The sequence below is a fragment of the Triturus cristatus genome, chromosome 4_2, assembly GCF_964204655.1.
Source record: "Triturus cristatus chromosome 4_2, aTriCri1.1, whole genome shotgun sequence".
Lineage (NCBI taxonomy): Eukaryota > Metazoa > Chordata > Amphibia > Caudata > Salamandridae > Triturus > Triturus cristatus.
This window is the reverse complement of record NC_140586.1, coordinates 129,817,794-129,837,819: the sequence shown is the minus strand read 5'-3', so window position 1 is coordinate 129,837,819 and position 20,026 is coordinate 129,817,794. Positions and strand designations below refer to the sequence as shown.

General features: G+C 40.7%; 1 protein-coding gene across 8 annotated transcripts in view; it reads right to left on the bottom strand.

Annotated features, from left to right (window-relative positions):
- The window catches only part of SLC11A2 (solute carrier family 11 member 2), a 475,484-nt gene that overhangs the window by 67,577 nt on the left and 387,881 nt on the right, over positions 1-20,026 (bottom strand). For 6 of the 8 annotated variants that reach the window (XR_014960527.1, XR_014960528.1, XR_014960529.1 and 3 more), the window contains 2 exons: positions 15,521-15,674; positions 13,913-13,966 (listed from right to left, as the gene is read on the bottom strand). Coding sequence is in view for 5 of the 8 variants with exons in the window: in XM_085600792.1 (XP_085456918.1) it covers positions 13,913-13,966; positions 15,521-15,674 (208 nt within the window). In the remaining 3 variants the exon portion in view is untranslated. Of the gene's footprint in view, positions 1-13,812; positions 13,967-15,520; positions 15,675-20,026 lie in introns of all 8 variants that reach the window. The other 2 variants (XM_085600794.1, XM_085600795.1) reach the window with 1 other exon arrangement.

The following is a 20,026-nucleotide window of genomic DNA, read 5'->3' as shown; positions in this document are numbered from 1 at the left end:
GTGTTACTTACAATACACCTCAAGACTCACCCAAAAAGAGTGCAATTCATTATCAATATTTAAACCTTTTTCTACTGCTTCTTGTTTCATGATCCAAAGTCTCAGTTTTAATTTCTTATTTCCTCCTCTAGGATTCACCAACACTGCCGCGATTCCATGAAATGGAAAGCCCAAAGGTGTGCATGGTGTAGTAAATTCTGATATATGTGTTGCAGTGGGGTATTTCAAATCATCCTGTTTAACTTTGCTAAAGTGCTCCGAAATTCTTTCTTGCAGGGGTCTAAAAGTTCTGCCAAGATATATAATCTGGCATTTATAGGTCAGAATCTATACCACGAAATTTGTCCCACAATTAATGTTACTATTAATCTCATAGACTCGACTGCTGTTATAACAGACGGTTTTTACTTTATCGACTACTAATATGCACATGCTACAATGCCCACATTTGAACAAACCTCTGGTTACGGTAGGCCATCGAGGTAATGCAGTCTGTACTAGATAGCTTGGATCTCTGATATTCCCAATTGTACGTTCTTCCCTGTATGTAATACAAGGGTACAGTGTAACAAACTCTCGGAATACTCTATCCTTGCCAACAAGTGCAGTGTTTATGACGAAGGTTACCATGTTTACTAGCATCAATGCTATATAATGTAATGAGTCCGATATGTTCCTTATGACCATGCTTTTTATGTGTTTTCTCTTGCAGTATAAGACTTCTATCAAGATTCTTTGCCCTCCGGATGGCAGATCTATTTATTTGCCTGTCATATCCTCTCATAAGAAATCTTTGTTCAATGTTCGAGAAACTCTGGCGGAACAAGAAAACCACCAAAGACCTGAACAACTACAGGAACGCCATGAACGAATACCACCAGCCCATAAGAGCCACCAAGAGGACCTTTATCATGAACAAATTCGCCTCCAACGCAAGTAACGCAAAAAAAACCCACGTCATACAGCAATTCACCAAACCCCCCCAGCGAAGTCACAGACGTCACTCCATCCTACGACCTCTGCAACAAGCTCAGCTCCTACTTCCACCTGAAGATCAAGGCCCTCAACGACAACTTCAGCAAATAGACTCCAGACACCACCCCCCTCTCCACCACCAACAACCAGCCGATCATCACCACCTGGAAACCTGCTACCACTGAAGACACCACCAAGACCATGAAGAACACCCATTCAGGAGCCCCCATGGAACCCTGTCCACCGCACATCCTCGACTCCTCCCAGTCCGTTTTTTGCAGCAACCACAGCACCGAGACCGCCCTCCTCGCCGCCACTGATGACATCCGCATGCTCCTCGACCAGGGTCACACTGCGGCCCTCATCCTACTAGACCTCTCCGCGGACTTCGACAGTGTCTCACACCGCACCCTCGCAGCCAGATTCCACGTTGCCGGTATATGAGGAACCGCCCTCGACTGGATCCGCTCCTTTCTCTCTGGTAGAACCCAAAGGATCAGACTCCCTCCCTTCCTCTCCGAACCTACAGAGATCAACTGTGGAGTTCCCCAAGGATCCTCGCTCAGCCCCACGCTTTTCAAAATCTAAATGGCCCCCCTCGCCGCCATAGTCAGACAGCATGGGCTCAGCATAGTATCCTACGCCGACGACACCCAGCTCATACTCTCTCTCACAAAGAACGCTGAAGACACCAGACTCAGCTTCCAAGAAGGAATGAAAGACGTCGCAGCCTACATGAGCGACAGCTGCCTAAAACTGAACTCGGAGAAGACCGAGGTTCTCGTCCTTGGACCCTCCCCGATGGCATGGGACATCTCCTGGTGGCCCCCTGCCCTCGGAAACCCCCCCCACCCCAACAGACCACGCCCAGAACCTTGGCATCATTCTAGACTCCTCCCTCACCAGTGCCCCTCTGCAACACTGCCAAACTCGTAGTCAGACCGCCCATTGGATTTCGAGTTGAATCCAGTGCGGGCGGTTATGCTTTAGCGGTCCCACAGCGGTGCCTTTTTAACGCTCATATGCGTTCCTTCATGGCATGGACTGTGCAGTGCATGGCATGGACCATGCAGACCATGCCGTGCAGGAATAGGGGGTGCATTCACACAGACGGGCACATCATGTACCCACCTGCATGCACCCCCAGGCCCAGAGGCAACAGGGGGCCCTGTAGGACCCCCTTAGGTTCTTCACTGCCACCCTTTCTATTGCAGGTTCACCACCGGGGGTCGCATTGAGGAAACTCATAATATGCTCCGCGGTGCCGCAGGGGCAACACTAGCATATTGCAGCCTCGAACCGCTGCAACATTGCTGCGGGATCACGGATCCCTGGCGGTTGCAGCGGTCCTACCTCCAAAGTCGTAATACGGCAGCCGCACTGCACCACCACCAAACTCGTAATTAGGCCCTAAGCGAGGAGCAAAAAGGTTTCTCATTTTGTCATGGAACAGCTAATCTTTCTTTGACATTTGCTTTGTATTGCGGTATAGATTAGCTAGGAAAGTGAATGCTGGCTGTCAGGTGGACTCTAGAACAGTAGTGTACTATTATAATGCAGTTTATGAATGAATTGCTTTAAACATAACTGAATCAGAGTGAGTGATCACATAATACCGAAGTTAATTGTCCGTAATAAAAAAATGCTTAATAGACCTCCATATTTTTGCATTAATTTCAAAGATGCAATTTTTTTTACAGGTATAGGAAGACAAAATATTTCAACATCCCCTAAAGAATTGGAAATATGTGACAAAGCGGAGTGGCTATATCCAGTGCCTCTGCTTCTGCTCTTATCTCATTCTTATGTACCTAGGTCTACTACTAGCCAGAATATTATTTTGTGTATGGTTGACAGTGGGTTCAGGGAAGTGTAAAATGATCACTCCAACTGAATCCAGACTACAAGGTCAGTGTGATCTGAAAGTATCTTCCATCCTATTTCTTCCATTGGTTTGGATAAACAATGCCGTTTGGAGGTCTACAAAGCAACAGCAAAAGCTGACACATCTGCTCCACAGACAACTGGACAATCCCCAAAGAGCAAAATGGAGGTTGAGTGCTGCATAGTAGTCGTTAAGACTTGTTTGGCACCAATTTGTAAATTCTGGCCACAATCTAGGTTACTTTGCATTAACTCTGATATTACAGCCAGCAATTAAATGAGCCAATGTTTCAAAAGATGGGAAAGTTCCCCCTTTGAAATCAGGGCTCAAGGGTCACACTGTGCCAACAGTCTAGCAATAAACCGGAGGTTGAAGCACAACGAAATAAAGGGACAAGCTGGGATACCCATCAATTACTAGATTAAACAATGTTGTCTTTGGTAGAAGGGTAGATTTCCAATTTGCATAAGTAGTGTGTTACATTGTGACTTTATGTTATTCATGTGTTCCAAGCACTGTAGACAAACCACCTCTGTAAAGATTTATCTCAAAAGGAGTATGATAATCCATAGTATCATCTATGATGTTCCCCCATTAGTTCAACTTCTTTACCTTATTGTCACTATTTCACAACTTCTGTTAACCTAGCTTTTTCCAGGCCAGTCGACCTAGACTGTCTCCATATTAAATCCCAGCCTAGGGTCATTTTAAAATAGCACAGCATGAACTCACAATACCTAAAAATAAATGCTTTAAATATAAAATATTTCTATTGGGGAAAAAAGAGGATGGAAATAATGATTGGATGTGTCATGATATCCTAACAACTGAAAAGGAGAGAAAGAATGAACCTGAAGTAACCTTTTTTCAAGTTCTCCAATTACATTCTGGAGAGGACAGATTGGCACAGAAGTGGAACCAGGTGTGGTGCTGTGTTTATGAATCATCTATAAGCAAGTCAACTGCTTAGAGTAAAATAAGATGGAGGTGAGAATTAAGGACCTTCCTCTACTAATGCTTCATAAAAAGGTGCAAAAGGAGCACAGGGATCCCCATCGCATTTTATTTAATAAGAAAATTTGCATAAATGGCACATTTCCATTTAAAAAAGAAACTATAAGAAAAGTATTTCTTTTAATTTATGCACAGCAAGAAAAAGTGACTCACATTACCATTTGTACCAGGGGGTAAACTATGTGAACACATATAGGCTGCAGACCAGGACTTCCAGTCTTACCCAAGCTACAATGCTTATTTTTAATACACGCTTAGATGTTTTTCAGTGCAATTCAATGTCTCTTTCTGCAGAACCTCCTCCCCACCCTAGGCAGCCCTGTTATGCTGACAAACTATAGTCTCGCACTGCATTTATTCTTTTTAACAATAGCAACACGTCAAGCGTATTTGTTTACCTCAATTTTCCCTCTATTCCCAAATGTAAATTGGGTGGGGGTGAGAGTGGTGTGGGGGGGGGGGGGGAGGGGAGGGAAGGTGACTGTCCATAGGACTTGCTTTTAAAAACATGACACATTTCTGTTATCCGTATATAGATCAGTGTATGGGCTGTCTGGTGAATAGGTCCCCTGCACATTCCCAGATGATATACTATAACATTCCTTTCATAAATAGCTTGGTCTTTCCTTGGACACCCTAACATTTATTTTGATTAAATATTAAAAAGTACGGAAACTACTCTCGTCTCTTTGCACAAGGGTGCATGTAAAAAGTAATATTAACAGCAAAATTAGCAGATGCATCATTTATATAATCAAGTTGATGCAGAATTTGTACTTTTGTTTTACATTAAATGCTTAGTCTTCTGTAGGTTAGTTCTAATACTCACTTAATGAAGACAATAGAATGTAAAAAGGTTGAGTTTGTATGTATTGTGAATTTAAATCTTAAAATGGGAAACAATGAGGAGGTACCGGCAATGAGAAATACAGATGTGAGTCACACAACCGGTAATCAAAAAAACGTTAAAACTACCAATGGGGAGTCAAAACACAGATGACCTTTAAGATATTTTCAACACAAAATCACTAAATGTAACAATAAAAAAAACACAAGAAGCCTTCTTGAAAGAAATATCCACAGCTTTTTATTGACAGTTTTTACGGGCAATAAAAGCACAGATATTTTCACAGTTCTTGACTATGGCACAATTTATAAAATGTGCATCAAACGGTCAATCATACTTTCTCATTGTGCACAATCAAATCAGATTTATTTTTTACTTTACATAATTTACAACAGACAGCTGGATGTAATCCAGGTGGTTGAACAGTTCATAAAAGGATATAAACATTGGCTTTTTGGGACAGAGTAGCAATGGTTCCAGATCCATTTATATTTGTGAAGGTTCTTTTTCGAAGAAACAATGAGCATTGTGAAGCTCCACTTTTTTTTTTTTTACAAATTCTCAATTAGAATAAAACCAATACTAAGTAGGAATCACTGTGTTTTTAACTGCAGGACTGGATGAACTGTTCTAATATACTGTTAGCAGTACTAGGTGTCTGCTGCATTTGTACTTCAGATGACAGAGTGCCTTCAAGGCTAAGATAATTCTAAACATGTACGGGGACCCGCACATTAAAGCACTACTCTTTTCCGCCTTCCAATAAAGGAAACACAAGGAGCTTAACGTACGAGTTAAAAAGCATTGCGATTCCACAAGACCTACATAATTATAGCCTGCCATCGATCATCTACATGCACCTCATTCTAAGATTTCATACCTCCGTATCAATACAAATAACGCAAATCAAACAAAACTAAAGTTTGAATATTCACAGTAATCAAGGCAAAGGTAAAGCCATTATATCCCTGATAAACAATAATCCTTGACCATACAACTTCAGTCATTCTGACCAGAGGGGCTTAATTCGAATTATGGGGAAAAGGTAGGTGTGCGTGGGTATTTATTTCAAAAGGGTGAAGCTGGGTTCTCAGTTTCTACTTATAGCAGTCGACACTACAGACATGTCTTAAGAATAGCACTGGATTCAGGACACTTCGGGAAGGTTGTAGTGTCTACCACGAAAACATAGTGCACCTCAACAACACTGATTGCAATGGAAATCCATCAGTACAGATGGTAACTGTTACTGATAGGGTTCCGATTTGTGTGCCTATTTATATTGTTACCATAGCCAATTCAAAATCAGCATGCAGGCACATGATCACATGTCCAACCTGAAATCTACTGCTACTTAAAGTGGCTCTCCTTCTTCAACATCATACTTTTCTATCAGTGTAATCAAAATTTAGCAGATGGACGTTCAGCATCTTTACCAAAAAAAGTACAAAAATAAGAAGTCAATTACCAGTTAAACAAAAATCCATTTGCAGAACAAATGTTATGTGATTTTGTATTCTTACCCTAACATGAGTTCCTTAGCTGCTGTCTAGCATTTAAGATATACAAAAAAAATACATCACTGAACTTTTAAGCACAAATGCATTCTTTCTGACTGCAGATTATTCTTACCAACAGACCAATGTAGAGATGGTGAAATGGTTCATTGGGAATTAAACTTCAGCAATACTTAAGGATGTTTTGGGGGTAATTTGTGGGGCAACATATATATATATATGCCTTTCCCATTCACATTACATCTGCATCATCTGTCCAGTGGGGCAGACACGCTAAAATAGCAAAGAAGTAACGTTTTGCTTGGTTTTTAAATGATAATATGCATTATACATCTATCAATCTGATCTGATACAAAGTATCCACAGACCCACACTTTTAGGATCAACAGAATGTCTAAAAATCTACACTAACTCATGTTACTGCCTTTAGTCTACAGTACAGTCTAAAACGGTCATCTATATATTAAAGTGCCTAGAGTAAATAAAATATGTTGGTTACTTAGAAAAGAAATAATACAAATAATAAGCAACATATTTTTTACTTCGCTGAGAAAAAACATTAAAAAAATAACACTTTATACTGGAGATGTTGTCACTTGATTTGATCAATGTACTAACTACCCACCATTTCTGAACAGGAAGTAGGTTAGCACTATATGTAATTTTCACATTTTTAGAGCAGCTCTTTCAGTTAAAGCAGAGATTTAAGATTAACCATCATTAATATATCAATTATGTATTTTTCATTGACTTTAGAAGCAACCGATCAACTGCATATAAAGGAATGTCAGTGTGCAAAACTATATTAATTAACAAACATAATCGAAAGATAATAACAAGCCACAAGGCTAAATAATTATACTGTTGCAAAGCCATATATACAAAGTTTTCATTTTCAAACAATACAACAGCAAAAAACAATTCAATTGTTAAACATCCTGCTTGCCACAAGTTTTCAGGAGGTACAGCAAACACACTACAGCTACATCAGTTTGTGACTTTAACAGCACATGTAAACGTCAGACACGCTATCTCCTTCTATATCTTCTCGGGACTTGCTAACAGTGTGGAGAGCAAACCCCTACACACAAAGGCAACACTTTTGCTGCAAAAAGTGCAGGTTGGATAGTTAAATTAAACATCTCTCGGACTTTGGATTGGATTCAACATCTTGAAAACAAATCCCACTGGTAAGCAAAAAAGTGAATGTGCAGGTTCCAACCATAAGGTTTACATGTTATAATAATAATAATTTGTTATGTCTACAATTTAAATTAACAAAGCAGAAATAGCAGCCTAGCAGCAATATGATGTCTTTGTGCTTCTGTAACGTCAACTCTCATTTCAAAAAGATTTTTTATTATCTGGACCATAACATTACTCTAAGACTGGCGCACAAAAGTGAACATGTGACATGCCCGAATCCAGTGGTTTTCAAGCTACTGAAGTCTGGTATGCTCTGCAATGATTATTTGGATGGGTGAGTACCATAGTTAAGTTGAAAAGGACATCTTAAAAGATAGTTGACGGTTTAGATGCAAAATTACATATGTAATCAGAGAACAGTTTTTGTAAAGGTAAAACTGGTTTTCCACTTTAAGGCTTAAGGTACTAACAGCTCAACAAGTGCATCCATGTCAGAGGTTTCTTTGTTAACACAGAAACCCTTTGCTACAAAATACAAGGAATGGTCCAAATCAGATGCTTGCACTCAATCCAAGAACTTCAGATTCACAATGAACTAATAATAGAACGCGTTCATTAAAATTAGCAACTGCCCAGAAGAGCCAGTCGTAAGATATATTACTTATGCATTTTTGGAAACAAACTAGCATATTGTAAAAACGCATAATAAATTCTCTTAAGAGATTACAGAAAATGGGCTTAGGAATATAAACCCTCTCTATAAAACTACCTAGGCAAATAAAATAAAGACATACATTATATTGGAGCATAACATCATCCTCAAACAGCACTGCAAAATGGTGGATCGATGCACATTCAGCATACAAATGGAGACAAAAGGTAACTGGGTTAGTTTGAAAAGAATTTGGTTAGTTGACAAGCACTATCTGGTGACATTTCTTTTAAATACAGAAGCTGTTAGTTGGTTACACAATGCGGACGGTTAAGCAAACACTTGTCCAACACTTATATATCTACCAGCCAAACAAAAATACCATCACATTTTAATTTTAATGAAATCTAGGAAAGGAATGCAGTTAAGGAAAAGCTGCTGGAATGCAGAGTGTCTTTAAGGATCAGCATTGCAGTTCTTTGAAAAAAAATTCTGCATAGGTTACTTTTCAAAATTGCTATTCATTTTGTTGCGGTTTCAACTGCACACTTGCAATTGCAATGCATGGAAATTGTGTCTATTTAAGACTCTATTCCCTCTCAAATTGATAGAAGACGCAGCTGTATTCAAGGACATTACAAAGCCAAATGCAAAAAGTATAGTAGCAAATAAAAATATTTGCTGTCAATTCATGAACAGTTTTACACAATAAAAAAGTTAAACTTGTGCTGTGTGCTGGGATGCAATCATGATGGGAGATTGAGACAGATACTATGAAAATTATATGTTAAGCAGGAACACTGCTGGTTAGTGGCATTTCGCCCGAGTTTTTATATGCTGGAAGAAGACGGTCTCAGGTTTGAATACGAAGGATAACATGCAGAAATTGACACTTTCCTCCAAGTTTTTTCCCTATAATTTTAAATTTCCAGCATTTCTCCACCCAAAGAATTATCAGGACCCCTTGGTCACGGTAGGTCTGGGGAATATACCATATGTAATTTGAGTTTACCTAAAAATATATGCAACACCCAATTAGGTTTGTTTTCTGAAACTGAAATACATATATATTTAAATATAGTCTCTTAAAGCTGCATAGTTACCTAAATTGTGATTTATTTAGTAACAATGTAGTATGTGCTGTGTGAGTAGCACATGGCATATTCTATGGGACATCTTGAAAAACAAATACAGATTTTTTTAAACCTTTTTTTTGCTCTGGCCTATAGACGATCATAAATATCAATCACACATATGAAATATGGCATAGTTATAGCTCTCATGCTGCCATACAAATGGAAATATTGACAGCACAGAAAAGGGGCCCAGATACTGCTGTAGGCTGAAATCTGATACATATATAAAGGACCATGAATTCATACAGGAAATTGAGTCAAGTGGCATCAAATGCTAAAAGTAGAAATCATCAGAATGAATCAAGTGGCATCAAATTCTAAAAGTAGAAATCATCAGAATATTTACTTATTTCAGATGTCCAACATTGGTCACAAAGGGAGTTTGTATAAATTACCACATTACAATCTGCATTCCATTTGCTTTGCAGCAACTGCAATCCCAGCCTATCTGAGAAACGTTATTGCAATTGCATTTTGTGGCATGAACAGTGCTTGTGAAGTGAAACCGCATGGTGTTTACAAAATAGTGGGAAAGGGCATGATTTCTTGACAATTCTAAAAGAAGAACCTCTGTGTATTTTTCCTCTAATATGTGGAAATCTATTTTTATATATGGGCTGGGAATCATTCCACCTCTCACAAATTGTACTTCCCTCAAACCAAACCCTCCAGACTAAGAATCTCTTGTGGCTATGCGTATTATATCAACATATATTCCAGATGCACTGAAGCCAAAGCTAGACAGCAAACATCATTAATCTGATAGAAGGAATAGAGCTATTTTTAGTTGTGGGAATAGCACAATAAAACCATGCAATTTCACCTCAAAGGCCGAGAATCCAGCTGCACATGTAAGTAAAGCGCACCAAAAGGGTTCATTTGAATTATTTCCAAAATATGCTGATAAAGGTTAGCGTGCTGCATAAATGCAGATTGAGACATGATATGTGGCACCATCTACTATAGCACTCCCTCATTTTGGCGTGAAGGAAAAAGGACATGGGTGAAGTCCACAGATGAACTCTCACAATTGATGGCATTCCTTGCCAAACAGACAGGGATTAGGTGACCTTGGAATTTCCATGTTTAGGAAGACACATTAAGATGGAATAATGGTATTTTAGAAAACAAACATAAAAATTGTTTTTAAGGTGCCATGGGAGAACCTTGAATGAAGACCTCAGTAGGTCTACAGAGTCAACAATGGCTCACCGGCATCATCAGAATTAGAACTAGCTTTAGGCATGTCTTTAACATGTTGGCAGGAGGTAGCAGTAGCATGACACGACCCAGCTCCACCTGGGAAGGGAGCCCCATACTAAGCCCTGCCGTATCAGCATTACATACAATTCCCTCCAGCCTTTGCAGACAATGAGACTATTTTTTTACGAAGGGATACACGAGTATGCACTAGCAAAGCATATTGTAGAAAGGGAGGTGGCTGTTAATATAGATTAAAGGATAGTGGACATAGACCGTACACAAAGCGTGCTAAAAGACCAGAGCCTTCCTTCTTTACACAATCTCTGTGCCTGCCTAATTCTAAATATTCTGACCAATTTTAATTTTATTTCCTGAAAATGTACATCCCTTGGACAGAAGTCATTTATATTGTTATGTGATTTCCAAACTATATTTAGCTGACAATTGGTGAGCCTTCATCTGATGAGAGTGAGCATACTGATCACATCCATCTGTTCCTTGAACAAGGCTTATCATGTTCAATTGAGAAAGTACTTAGTCCCCTTAAGTCACGGTGTGTTTAGCATTCTGAGAGGGTTCTTGAAAGGTATGTTTTATTCAACTTTCCATCAAAGCAGGTTTCTGTCATAGACATCCGAAAATATGCTATGTTTACAGAAGCAAGTTAAATTTGTTAGAAAGTAAGCTTGATCAAACATTTTTGAGTTTGCAGGAGGTCTTTTAAAGGGGCTTAAAAAATTGTCAATACTTGCTTTTCGACACAGTCATTCCTAATACAGGGCACTTTCTGAATAGTGGCAGTGTGGATCTCCAGGATAAAGATCATTTGATTTGTTCAAACACAATACAAGAGGGCAGGCTATTGTGACAGCAGGCTTCTCAAAAGCCTCATCTGCACCCCCATCCCACTCCCCCCATTTTACATTTGAAGTATTGAGGCAAGGGATCATAACAGCATTTAAAACGTTGCTCAAGCTAACTAGAAAGTGGATGCTTTCAAGACATTGGCACATGGTAACACGCACAGAGATTTTTTAACCTCCCTCTGGGAATTAAAGTTCCGAAAAAGAGGAAAGAATGTAATCAGAGAACAAGCTCAGATTCAAACTATTTATGTATTTGACTTGTTTCTGTGTGTAATGCTTGGGTGATACACATCAGCCTTACTTGCTTGACCTGGGGAAGTGCAGCATACTTGTTTTGGTCTACATGCTGCAAATGGTCATAATTTAATTTCTAGTCCAAAATATTGTGACTTTCAAACTTCATGATACAATACTGTATTATAATTTCTAAAGGCAATGTATGCTGAACGTTGTTAAATCATGATCGCTTTTAAAGATTCATAGTATGATCATTGATGATAGTTTCTACCATTATTAATGGCATACTATCACTGGCAATGGGTGAGGCTTTTCGGAGGCATTGTCTTGTTTTTTAAAGACTTTTTTCTGTTCACTTCCCTTTAACACACCAGTGAAATGCAGCCTTAGCCTGAATAAAGCATCACTAATTCAAAATATATAGCAGACTGCTGAAAGGTAAAAAATGCTTGTTTTCATGCATTGGCCTCTGTGCATCCACACTAAATTGTTTATACATTCTGATTCAAAGAGTAATGGCCAATGTGCTAGGTGGCGCTATGCTAGGTTGTCAAGAAGCCTGATTTCACACCAGTATATGTGAGCCAAATTAGCAGTACAGCGTGATGAAAAATGTACACAGGTTCTCCTTTAAGTTATATGTTCATATTGTATCAATAATTACTTGCATATTTCTAAGGTAGCACATACTGAATCATTAAGGGGGCACAGAAAAGCCCACCGATGTATTTTCACTTTGCTGACCATCAAGAAACAACCTTCGGAGGTGCACTTGCATTATAATTCCCCTTCCGGCCAACAATCAATTGATGAAAGTCACTAATAAATGCTTTGATGGAACTACTACTGAGAAGTTGTGTTTAGGTTCTGTAGTTGTCTGATCTTTGTGTTAACAGGTCTCACACTACTTTTAATATGGTTGAATAAATCGGATAGTCCTGTCCACATTACCTGTCGAGCATTGAACACATTTATAATAGATCATGAATTCTGAAGAAATTAGTATTGGTTGACAATGTATGAGAAGAGCAAAAAACAAATAGGAAGACGCTAACCCAAAGGAACCATTTTGTTTTTGGGAGGTAGGAAGACATTTTGACTAGGTTTAATACTTCAGCAAAGAGATTATGTGTCGCCAAATCATAAAAATATTTTAAAAATGAGAAGTGTACTTTGAGAAAGCAGGTGTCTTTGAGAGCACTGCTTACTTGCCATTTTATGTAAGTACATGACTGTCTACTAACCAAAGCCAGTGGTGGAATAAATGAGCAGACACTGTTCCCGCCAGTGGTGTTAACATACTGCACTATAGTGGTGGGAACATCGGTGAACCGGAATGGATCTACACAATTACGTTAAGTACTCCAGTGGGGAAGAGGAGGCACTCTGAATAAAGCGAAAGTTTTATAACATGAGTGCTGCAGATTACAGCAAGACAAATCTTTATCTGGGCCAGAAGAAAGCCTTCTAGCGTTTCAACGAAAGGCTTGTTTTCTTGTGACAAAAGGACCCTCTGCAGTGATCACAGGATGCCAGACATGGAGGAATACGTAAAAAAATAAAAAGTGTAGGTATGCAACCACGTGTGCATAGAGTATCTCTCACCTTCCCATACTACCAACAGGGCAGCATGCAAGACCAGACCAGTTGGTACACACATTGGAATACTTTTTTTTACTCTCCTGGCATACTAAGAGATTTTCTTCTCATAGGTTTGGATGAGAAAGCAGCTGGAATTTAAAGATCTTGCCAACTGCCCCACTCAATGTTGGCTTCCTACAAAGTTACTTTTGCCTGATGCATGCTAATGGTGACATGAAAAACAGTGCGATTGTTCATTGAAGCCGTTTGTATTGTTTAATTTCATCTGCTACTCTGTTTTGTTTTGAAGGGGTGGGTTAGTGTCAATAGTTGATATTTAATGGCCTGTTTTCCAGTCAAATACACTCTGCTTGATCGCAAGCAAATCAATGTAACCGTCTGTCTCAATTTCTCTACTCTTAATGTGGATTATCAGAAATTGGATATTAATATTGAGTATTTTAAAAATAGTTAACACTCATATGACTGACCACTGTATACTGAATATGTTGTATCAAACCCTATTTTTGATCATTAACACATGTCGAGATGGTCAGCAAAGGAAAGGACATTTTTTTGTGGTTGGTGAGGAGAAAGTTCTCTCAGAAATACAAAGCATATGTCAACTCAATGCAGTAAAATTACAGGAAGTAGGTTACGTTCCTACGCCTAGGCGTCTTCTGTGCATACCGCACATACATTTGGATATGTTCACACAGTAAACCATAGAAACACACTGGCTCTGATGGCTACCTGCTGTGCACAGATAGACTCAGCTCTTAGATACTTGGAGCTGTTAGATACTCGGGGAATCTGGTCGCTCTTCGGTCAGCATAATCTGATGGATGCTTACCCTCTGACCACAATCGAGGTATGAAATTCCAAGCGCCACCAAACACTGCCAGCTCTGCAAACGGAAGAAGAATAATCACATGGTTATTTCATGGCCAGAAAAACATAGGAGTGGGAAATGGAGGCAAAGTGAGATAGGGAAAGAGAGGACAAGAGAAAGAGCAGGAGAGAGAGAGAGAATGAGCAACAATGAGCACGTGAGATAAGCAAGCACGTGGGAGATAGGGAAAGAGAGGACAAGAGAAAGAGCAGGAGAGAGAGAATGAGCAACAAAGAGCACGTGAGATAAGCAAGCACGTGGGAGGGAGGAAAGAGGAGGCAGTGTCATACATTAGGGCTGCATCAAGTTTTCATTAAGGTGAGATTACAGTAGGCCATAAAGTGTATCACTAAACAGAGAAGAGGGTTCTCCTGATCGTTCTGTCTAGGCAACGCAACTTAATATTTCAGGCACTGGTATCATATCATATGTTACTTTCTCTACCCTGAACAAATTGCTATCTAATTTAGTTAGCACACTGCTGGATATTCTACCTTTAGCTGGGTTGCTTCAGAACTGCGGCAACAACAGAATCCTAAGAAATCCAGCTATGGTCACCCTTGACTCTCCCAGATTTAAAAAGTTCTCATACCTCAAGCAATTTTTACTGGAAACATGACCAAGATGTGGAATGCTCTCCAAGTACAGGCACATCAATTTCAGTCTTCCACAGGAGGTAAAACTGCAGTTTTTTAAAAAACACCTTCTACAAGCTGCACCCAGTGCATACATCCAAATCTAAAATGCATGCAGAATACCTCTCACATTTTAATACTATTTGTAAATCCTGCTACAGTGTAAATTGATGTATTAGCACCTGTATTCATGTTTCAGTACACCATGTTCTAAAGCTGTCACCATGTTCCTAAGATCTTGCAGTACTATATCAAGAGTTAAACTACTGAGACTGCAGAGAATATCATGCTCACCATTATATTTTCAAGTATATTCTAGGGGAGATTTCTCAAATGCATATGTCTGTACCTTTGTACACTGCATTTATCCTGGTACACTTTATCAATGTGTAAGCCATTGGTACCCTGAATGCTGTGGGGATCCGTTAGACTTCAAAGGATGTTAGAGATACAGCTTCATTCTGAAAATACTCTTCCCATTATCTAGTTAGTCATTCACCCATTAGGAATCACATGCACCATATCCGGCAACCCACACTAGCACATTCAGGCCATTAACATCTGACTCAATGGTTGACTATAAGTCATCTGAGAGACTGGCATGGAAAACATGTGCCTGGAGAGAACAACACATAAGAAAGGAATATCTAAAATCACTTTCTCTTTTTCCGCTATTCGTATTTACAAGCAACATTGTGGCTTCTATTTAAATATCTGGAAACATCAAACACACAACTGAGTGCAGTTTGATGCTTCTGAATCTAAATGCTGTAATAACCAGCTCCAAAAAGCAGAGTAAAAGGTGGCATAGAGGGCATAAAAAGCAAGTTTCTGTGATAGTTGGTGTTACATAAAGCCACCAACAATAATGCACAAGACGCAGGAGATCAATTCAAGTCTGCAAGTAAAAAAATTGGACAAAGGACACACTTACCAGATATGCTACAAAGCAGAGGTACATCACAGAGAGGAGGGATGCCACTACGTATAGTGGTATGCTCTGCAGAGCAGAGACATAGGCGTACACAAAGTACATGTTTATGGAGCAGACAATGAGGATCAGGATTCCGCCGGCGATCTTCCAGCCACTGTGATGAGGAAGAAGAAACGAAAAATAAAGCACAGGGACTGGAGGGTCAATGTGCGCAGCAAGGTGATTCAAACACGATATTTAAAAAACGTATTTCCTCAGTTCTGGTCCAATTTTTAGGGGCAGATATGCTAGAATCAAACACTATGCCTTGGAAAGAAAAATAGTTACAGATGAAAAAATCATTACATGGCTGACATTTTGATCCCATGAAGCACTAAAAATGCTTCCTCCTCCCATTCAATTCATTGAGCTTTAACAACGAATCAGATTTAAGATAAGCATTAGTTGAGTGGGAGGCTGGCCTGGCATTAGGAGGCACTTAGTGGTCTTGCTAAACGAAGAGGACACATGTACAAAGAGGGAGAAAGTGATCTTCAAATAATTTCTAGTGCTGCTTTTGAGGGACAACGGTGGAAAAGCACTACTTATGAAATGTAATGGAGGAAAAATTAGACAACCTTTGAAACATTAGAAATTAAGATCAATGTCAGCATGTTCTACATAAGATATAGATACATCATAAAAGTAAACACTAAAATCTACTGGAAATATATAAGATATACAGACTCCTGAAACCTGTAAATATATATATATTTTAATCAGTATAAAACATATAGTTCTATTATTTCTGTGCAGTATGTCCCAATACAGGAGGATACCAATAAGATATTTTAAAAAACTGAACTGTGGCCTTGAGTACTTTCCCAAAACTTTGATTATAGCAGACAAAAGTAAACCTTTAGTAAGACTAAGGTTAGAAAGTCAGGTCAGGCAGGAAAAATTCCAGTCAACTGCCACTATCCAGCAGGTTCAGAGGGCCCCTAAGGCAAATGGCAATAACTGTGTCCCACGCCCTGGCCATTCTAAATGGGGTGAAAAGTCTGACAGCACCACAGAGCTGGGGGACCAGAGGCTTGAGCTCCAACGGATGAGTTTCAGTGTGCTGTGATAGCCATGGCTGTTGACTTCACCCTTTCAAAAATCTGATTCATGCACTGAAGCTTCGGCTTCTTTGAGTTTTGCTCTGTTGCTCCAGTCTAAATGTTACAACTCAGGATTCTATGGCAATAAACTAAGGGAATTACTATTTACGTATTGTTATTAAACTATTCCTTATTAGAGAAAAAATAAGCACTTCTAAAATCAACAGGTCTCAGGCATGACATCTCAGCTTTGCCAGTGCTCAGCTTTGCCAGTGCTCATTTTACCCCAGACAGGCAGCGACCATCTTGTAATTGTTTTTTTTGGAAAATAATTAAAGATTATTAACATGATTCAAAGGACATATGCAGCAGCCATATTGTAAAGCGTTTTCTTTACCTAAAAGAACTAAGTTTCTTAAACTAAAAGTTGACTGTTGAGCAGGTATGTTTATGTGCAGCAACATATTGTAACAGCTTTGTTTTAGATTTAAAAAAAAGAAATTATAAGATGGCCACAATGCATACTTGAGTTGGCTTTCTTGATATGCCATTATAAGGTCGCCACTGCGCATGTGTGCACACAGATCACAGCCATCTTGGAATCTTGTTTCTATTAGCTTACGTAAAATGATTCTGAGATTACCAATGCACATGAACACCACCAGATGCCCATTTTGGAATGATTTAAAAATCATTTCAAGGTGGCTGTCGGCAATCAGAGTGGCAGGTGGGGAAAGGACAGTACTGGGGTTAGCAGCTATTGGGGAAACCTCATTCTTTAATAAACTAAGCGGGGTCAGAAACACAAAAGCGGGATGGAAAATAGTTCCTTGCACTGCAAAGTCTTACGTCAGCAGTGGAAGGTTACTTTCATCTAATCAAAACACTGGGACCAAAATGCTCTTCGGGTGGGACATTCCCAAGAACATCAAGGAAAACCATTGAATCAGGAGCAATGGGTGGACTCAAAGTACAATCTAAGTCTATTCTGCCTACAATAACTCTGATCACCAACAGACAGCTGAAGAGGTTTATAGACAAGACCTTAAACAAAAAATACAAAAAATAAATAAATGAAGAACTCAGAAAGCCATAGAATGTCAGCAGCTGGCAGCCCGTCAGTTGTAGGAAGTGGAATTTGTGGTGAATGCCAAGAAACTGGATACAACACAGGTAATCAATGGAATTTTTAGACTCAATGATAGATCCATTTAATTCTATACTGCAGGTTTGTCTGGAGAAGTAGATTAACTTTTATACATACAGTTTAGTAGTACTGTGACTTCAGAGTTCCCAGTTGACATATGCCCGGAGGGTAGGGGAGCATGCGAGGACTAATTGGCCCCATGCCGAGTTTGGCGGTGTCCGGAGGCAGCGTGCAGCAAGGAGGCGTGATGGCGAGCTTCAGGTGAGTCCCGGGGGATGGGCTTACAGTGCGGAGGCTTTGGCCCGTTATTATAGGGGCCTGTAGTGTTCAGAATTTTTCATGGCCCTGTGAATGGCCTGTGCAGGCTTGTTGTGTTTTTACTGGTTCTCGCCCCTAGGGAGGGACTTCTTGAGTCCTACTTATTCTGAGATTTCTGGGGTCTGTTTAGTTGGTGAATACAGTGGAAAAGCATGGGGCAAAGAGGAGAAGGACTCATTACCCAGATTCAGAGGACAGTGGTTCCTATTTGGATGACCCTAATAGGGGTGCTGGTGTTGCCCCGGTTGGGGCTTCGGTATCCCCGACGGCCCTGGAGGTTCAGGCTATGACTGATGCCGCTGTCACTAGAGCCCTGTCTGCCAAACGCAAGACTAGGCTTCCCTCTGCCCGGCTGGATGATGATGGGGACTCTACTGGACCATATTAGAGACAATCTGGGCCTGGCGTCACCTCCGGTGGAGGGGACTGCTGATGCTCTGTTCCCACAATTCACTAAGTCTGCGGCACTGGCTTTCCCTTTGCATCCGATAATCAAGGAGCAGATTTTTAGGTCCTAGTCGGAGCCTGAACATTGCCAGGTTCCGCGGTTCTCCTGAAATCCTACATATTGGGGGACGGGGATAAGCTGTTGCTGGATTCTGTCAAGGTGGAGTCCATCCTGGCTCCTCTCATTGGGCGTTCTTCTTTAAATACGGATGATTGCCTGCCATCAAATCATGTTGATCGCAGGTTGGATGGTGGCCTTAAGAAATCTTTCTCTGCTTCCAACCTGGTGCTCCAGGCAGCATTGTATGGGGCGTTAGCAGCCCAGTCATTGGTGAAGGACTTTGAAGCCTTGGCGGCAGCCATGCAGTAGGGTGCCAATGTATCCGATGTTCTGGTTGACATGAAGCAACAGGCTAAGTTCCTGATGGATGTGTCAGCTGATGTCATCAAAGCAGCTTCTGTGGCTTACTATGCACTTCTCATGGCCAGGCACACCTTGTGGTTGAGAGACTGGAAGACAGACCTGGCAGAGAAGGCTTCATTTCTTGAGGGTGGCAAGCTGTTTGGGGATCGGTTGGATGGTCTGATCCGGAAATCGTTTAAGGACAAGAAGCACACTTGCTCCTACTTGCCCTCTTCTGGCAAGATGTCTAAGTCTTGGAATCGCTCGGAGGCTTGTGAGAGCAGCAATTTCCCTTTCAAGGACCACCGTTCTTATGCCTTGTACAGGAAGAGGTTTCAGCTTTGGAGGGCAAGGCAGCAGGATGTCACGCCCAAAGCCGGGCCATCCAGTCAGTGCTTCGGACTATCGGTCTCCCACGGCCTCTCTTCCAGTGTGTGTTTGAATAGTGGCCTTTCTTCCTGCCTGGCTACCGTCCGTCACCGACATGTGGATGAGGAATATAGTTCGGAGAGGCTATCTTATAGGCTTTGTCGCACTTCCTCCAAGTACGGGGTGCATCCCAACGCCTGACCCCAGGTCTCCAGCCAAGAGTGTAGCACTTTAGGAAGGGATCAGATCCTTGGTGGAAAAACGTGCAATCCAACTGGTGCCATTGAGTCAGGTTGGCCAGGGGGGTGTACTTGATCCTGTTCCTTGTGCAGAACGTGTCAGAGGACTTTCAGCCAGTCTTGGACATAAAGCTCCTCAATCGGTGGGTAGTGACCATTCCATTTAAGATGCTGTCTCTTCAGCAGCTCCTTCCCCTGGTGGCTCCGGGGATTACTTGGCCACCATTGATCTGGAGGATAAGCACCTCCATGTTCCCGTGCATCCGAATCATCAGCAGATTCTGAAGTTTGTGGTAGGGGAGGAGCATTACCAATACCAGGTGTTGCCATTTGGTCTGAAGTCTGCTCCTCGGGTGTCTACCAAGGTGTTGGCCCCTCTGATGGAGATTCTTCCTCTCCAGGGGATTGGCATCTTCCCATATCTCGATGACTGTTTGGTAAAGGGGGCTTTTCTTCACCTGACTTGTTCACATGTTCAGAGTGTTCAGGATCTCCGGTCAG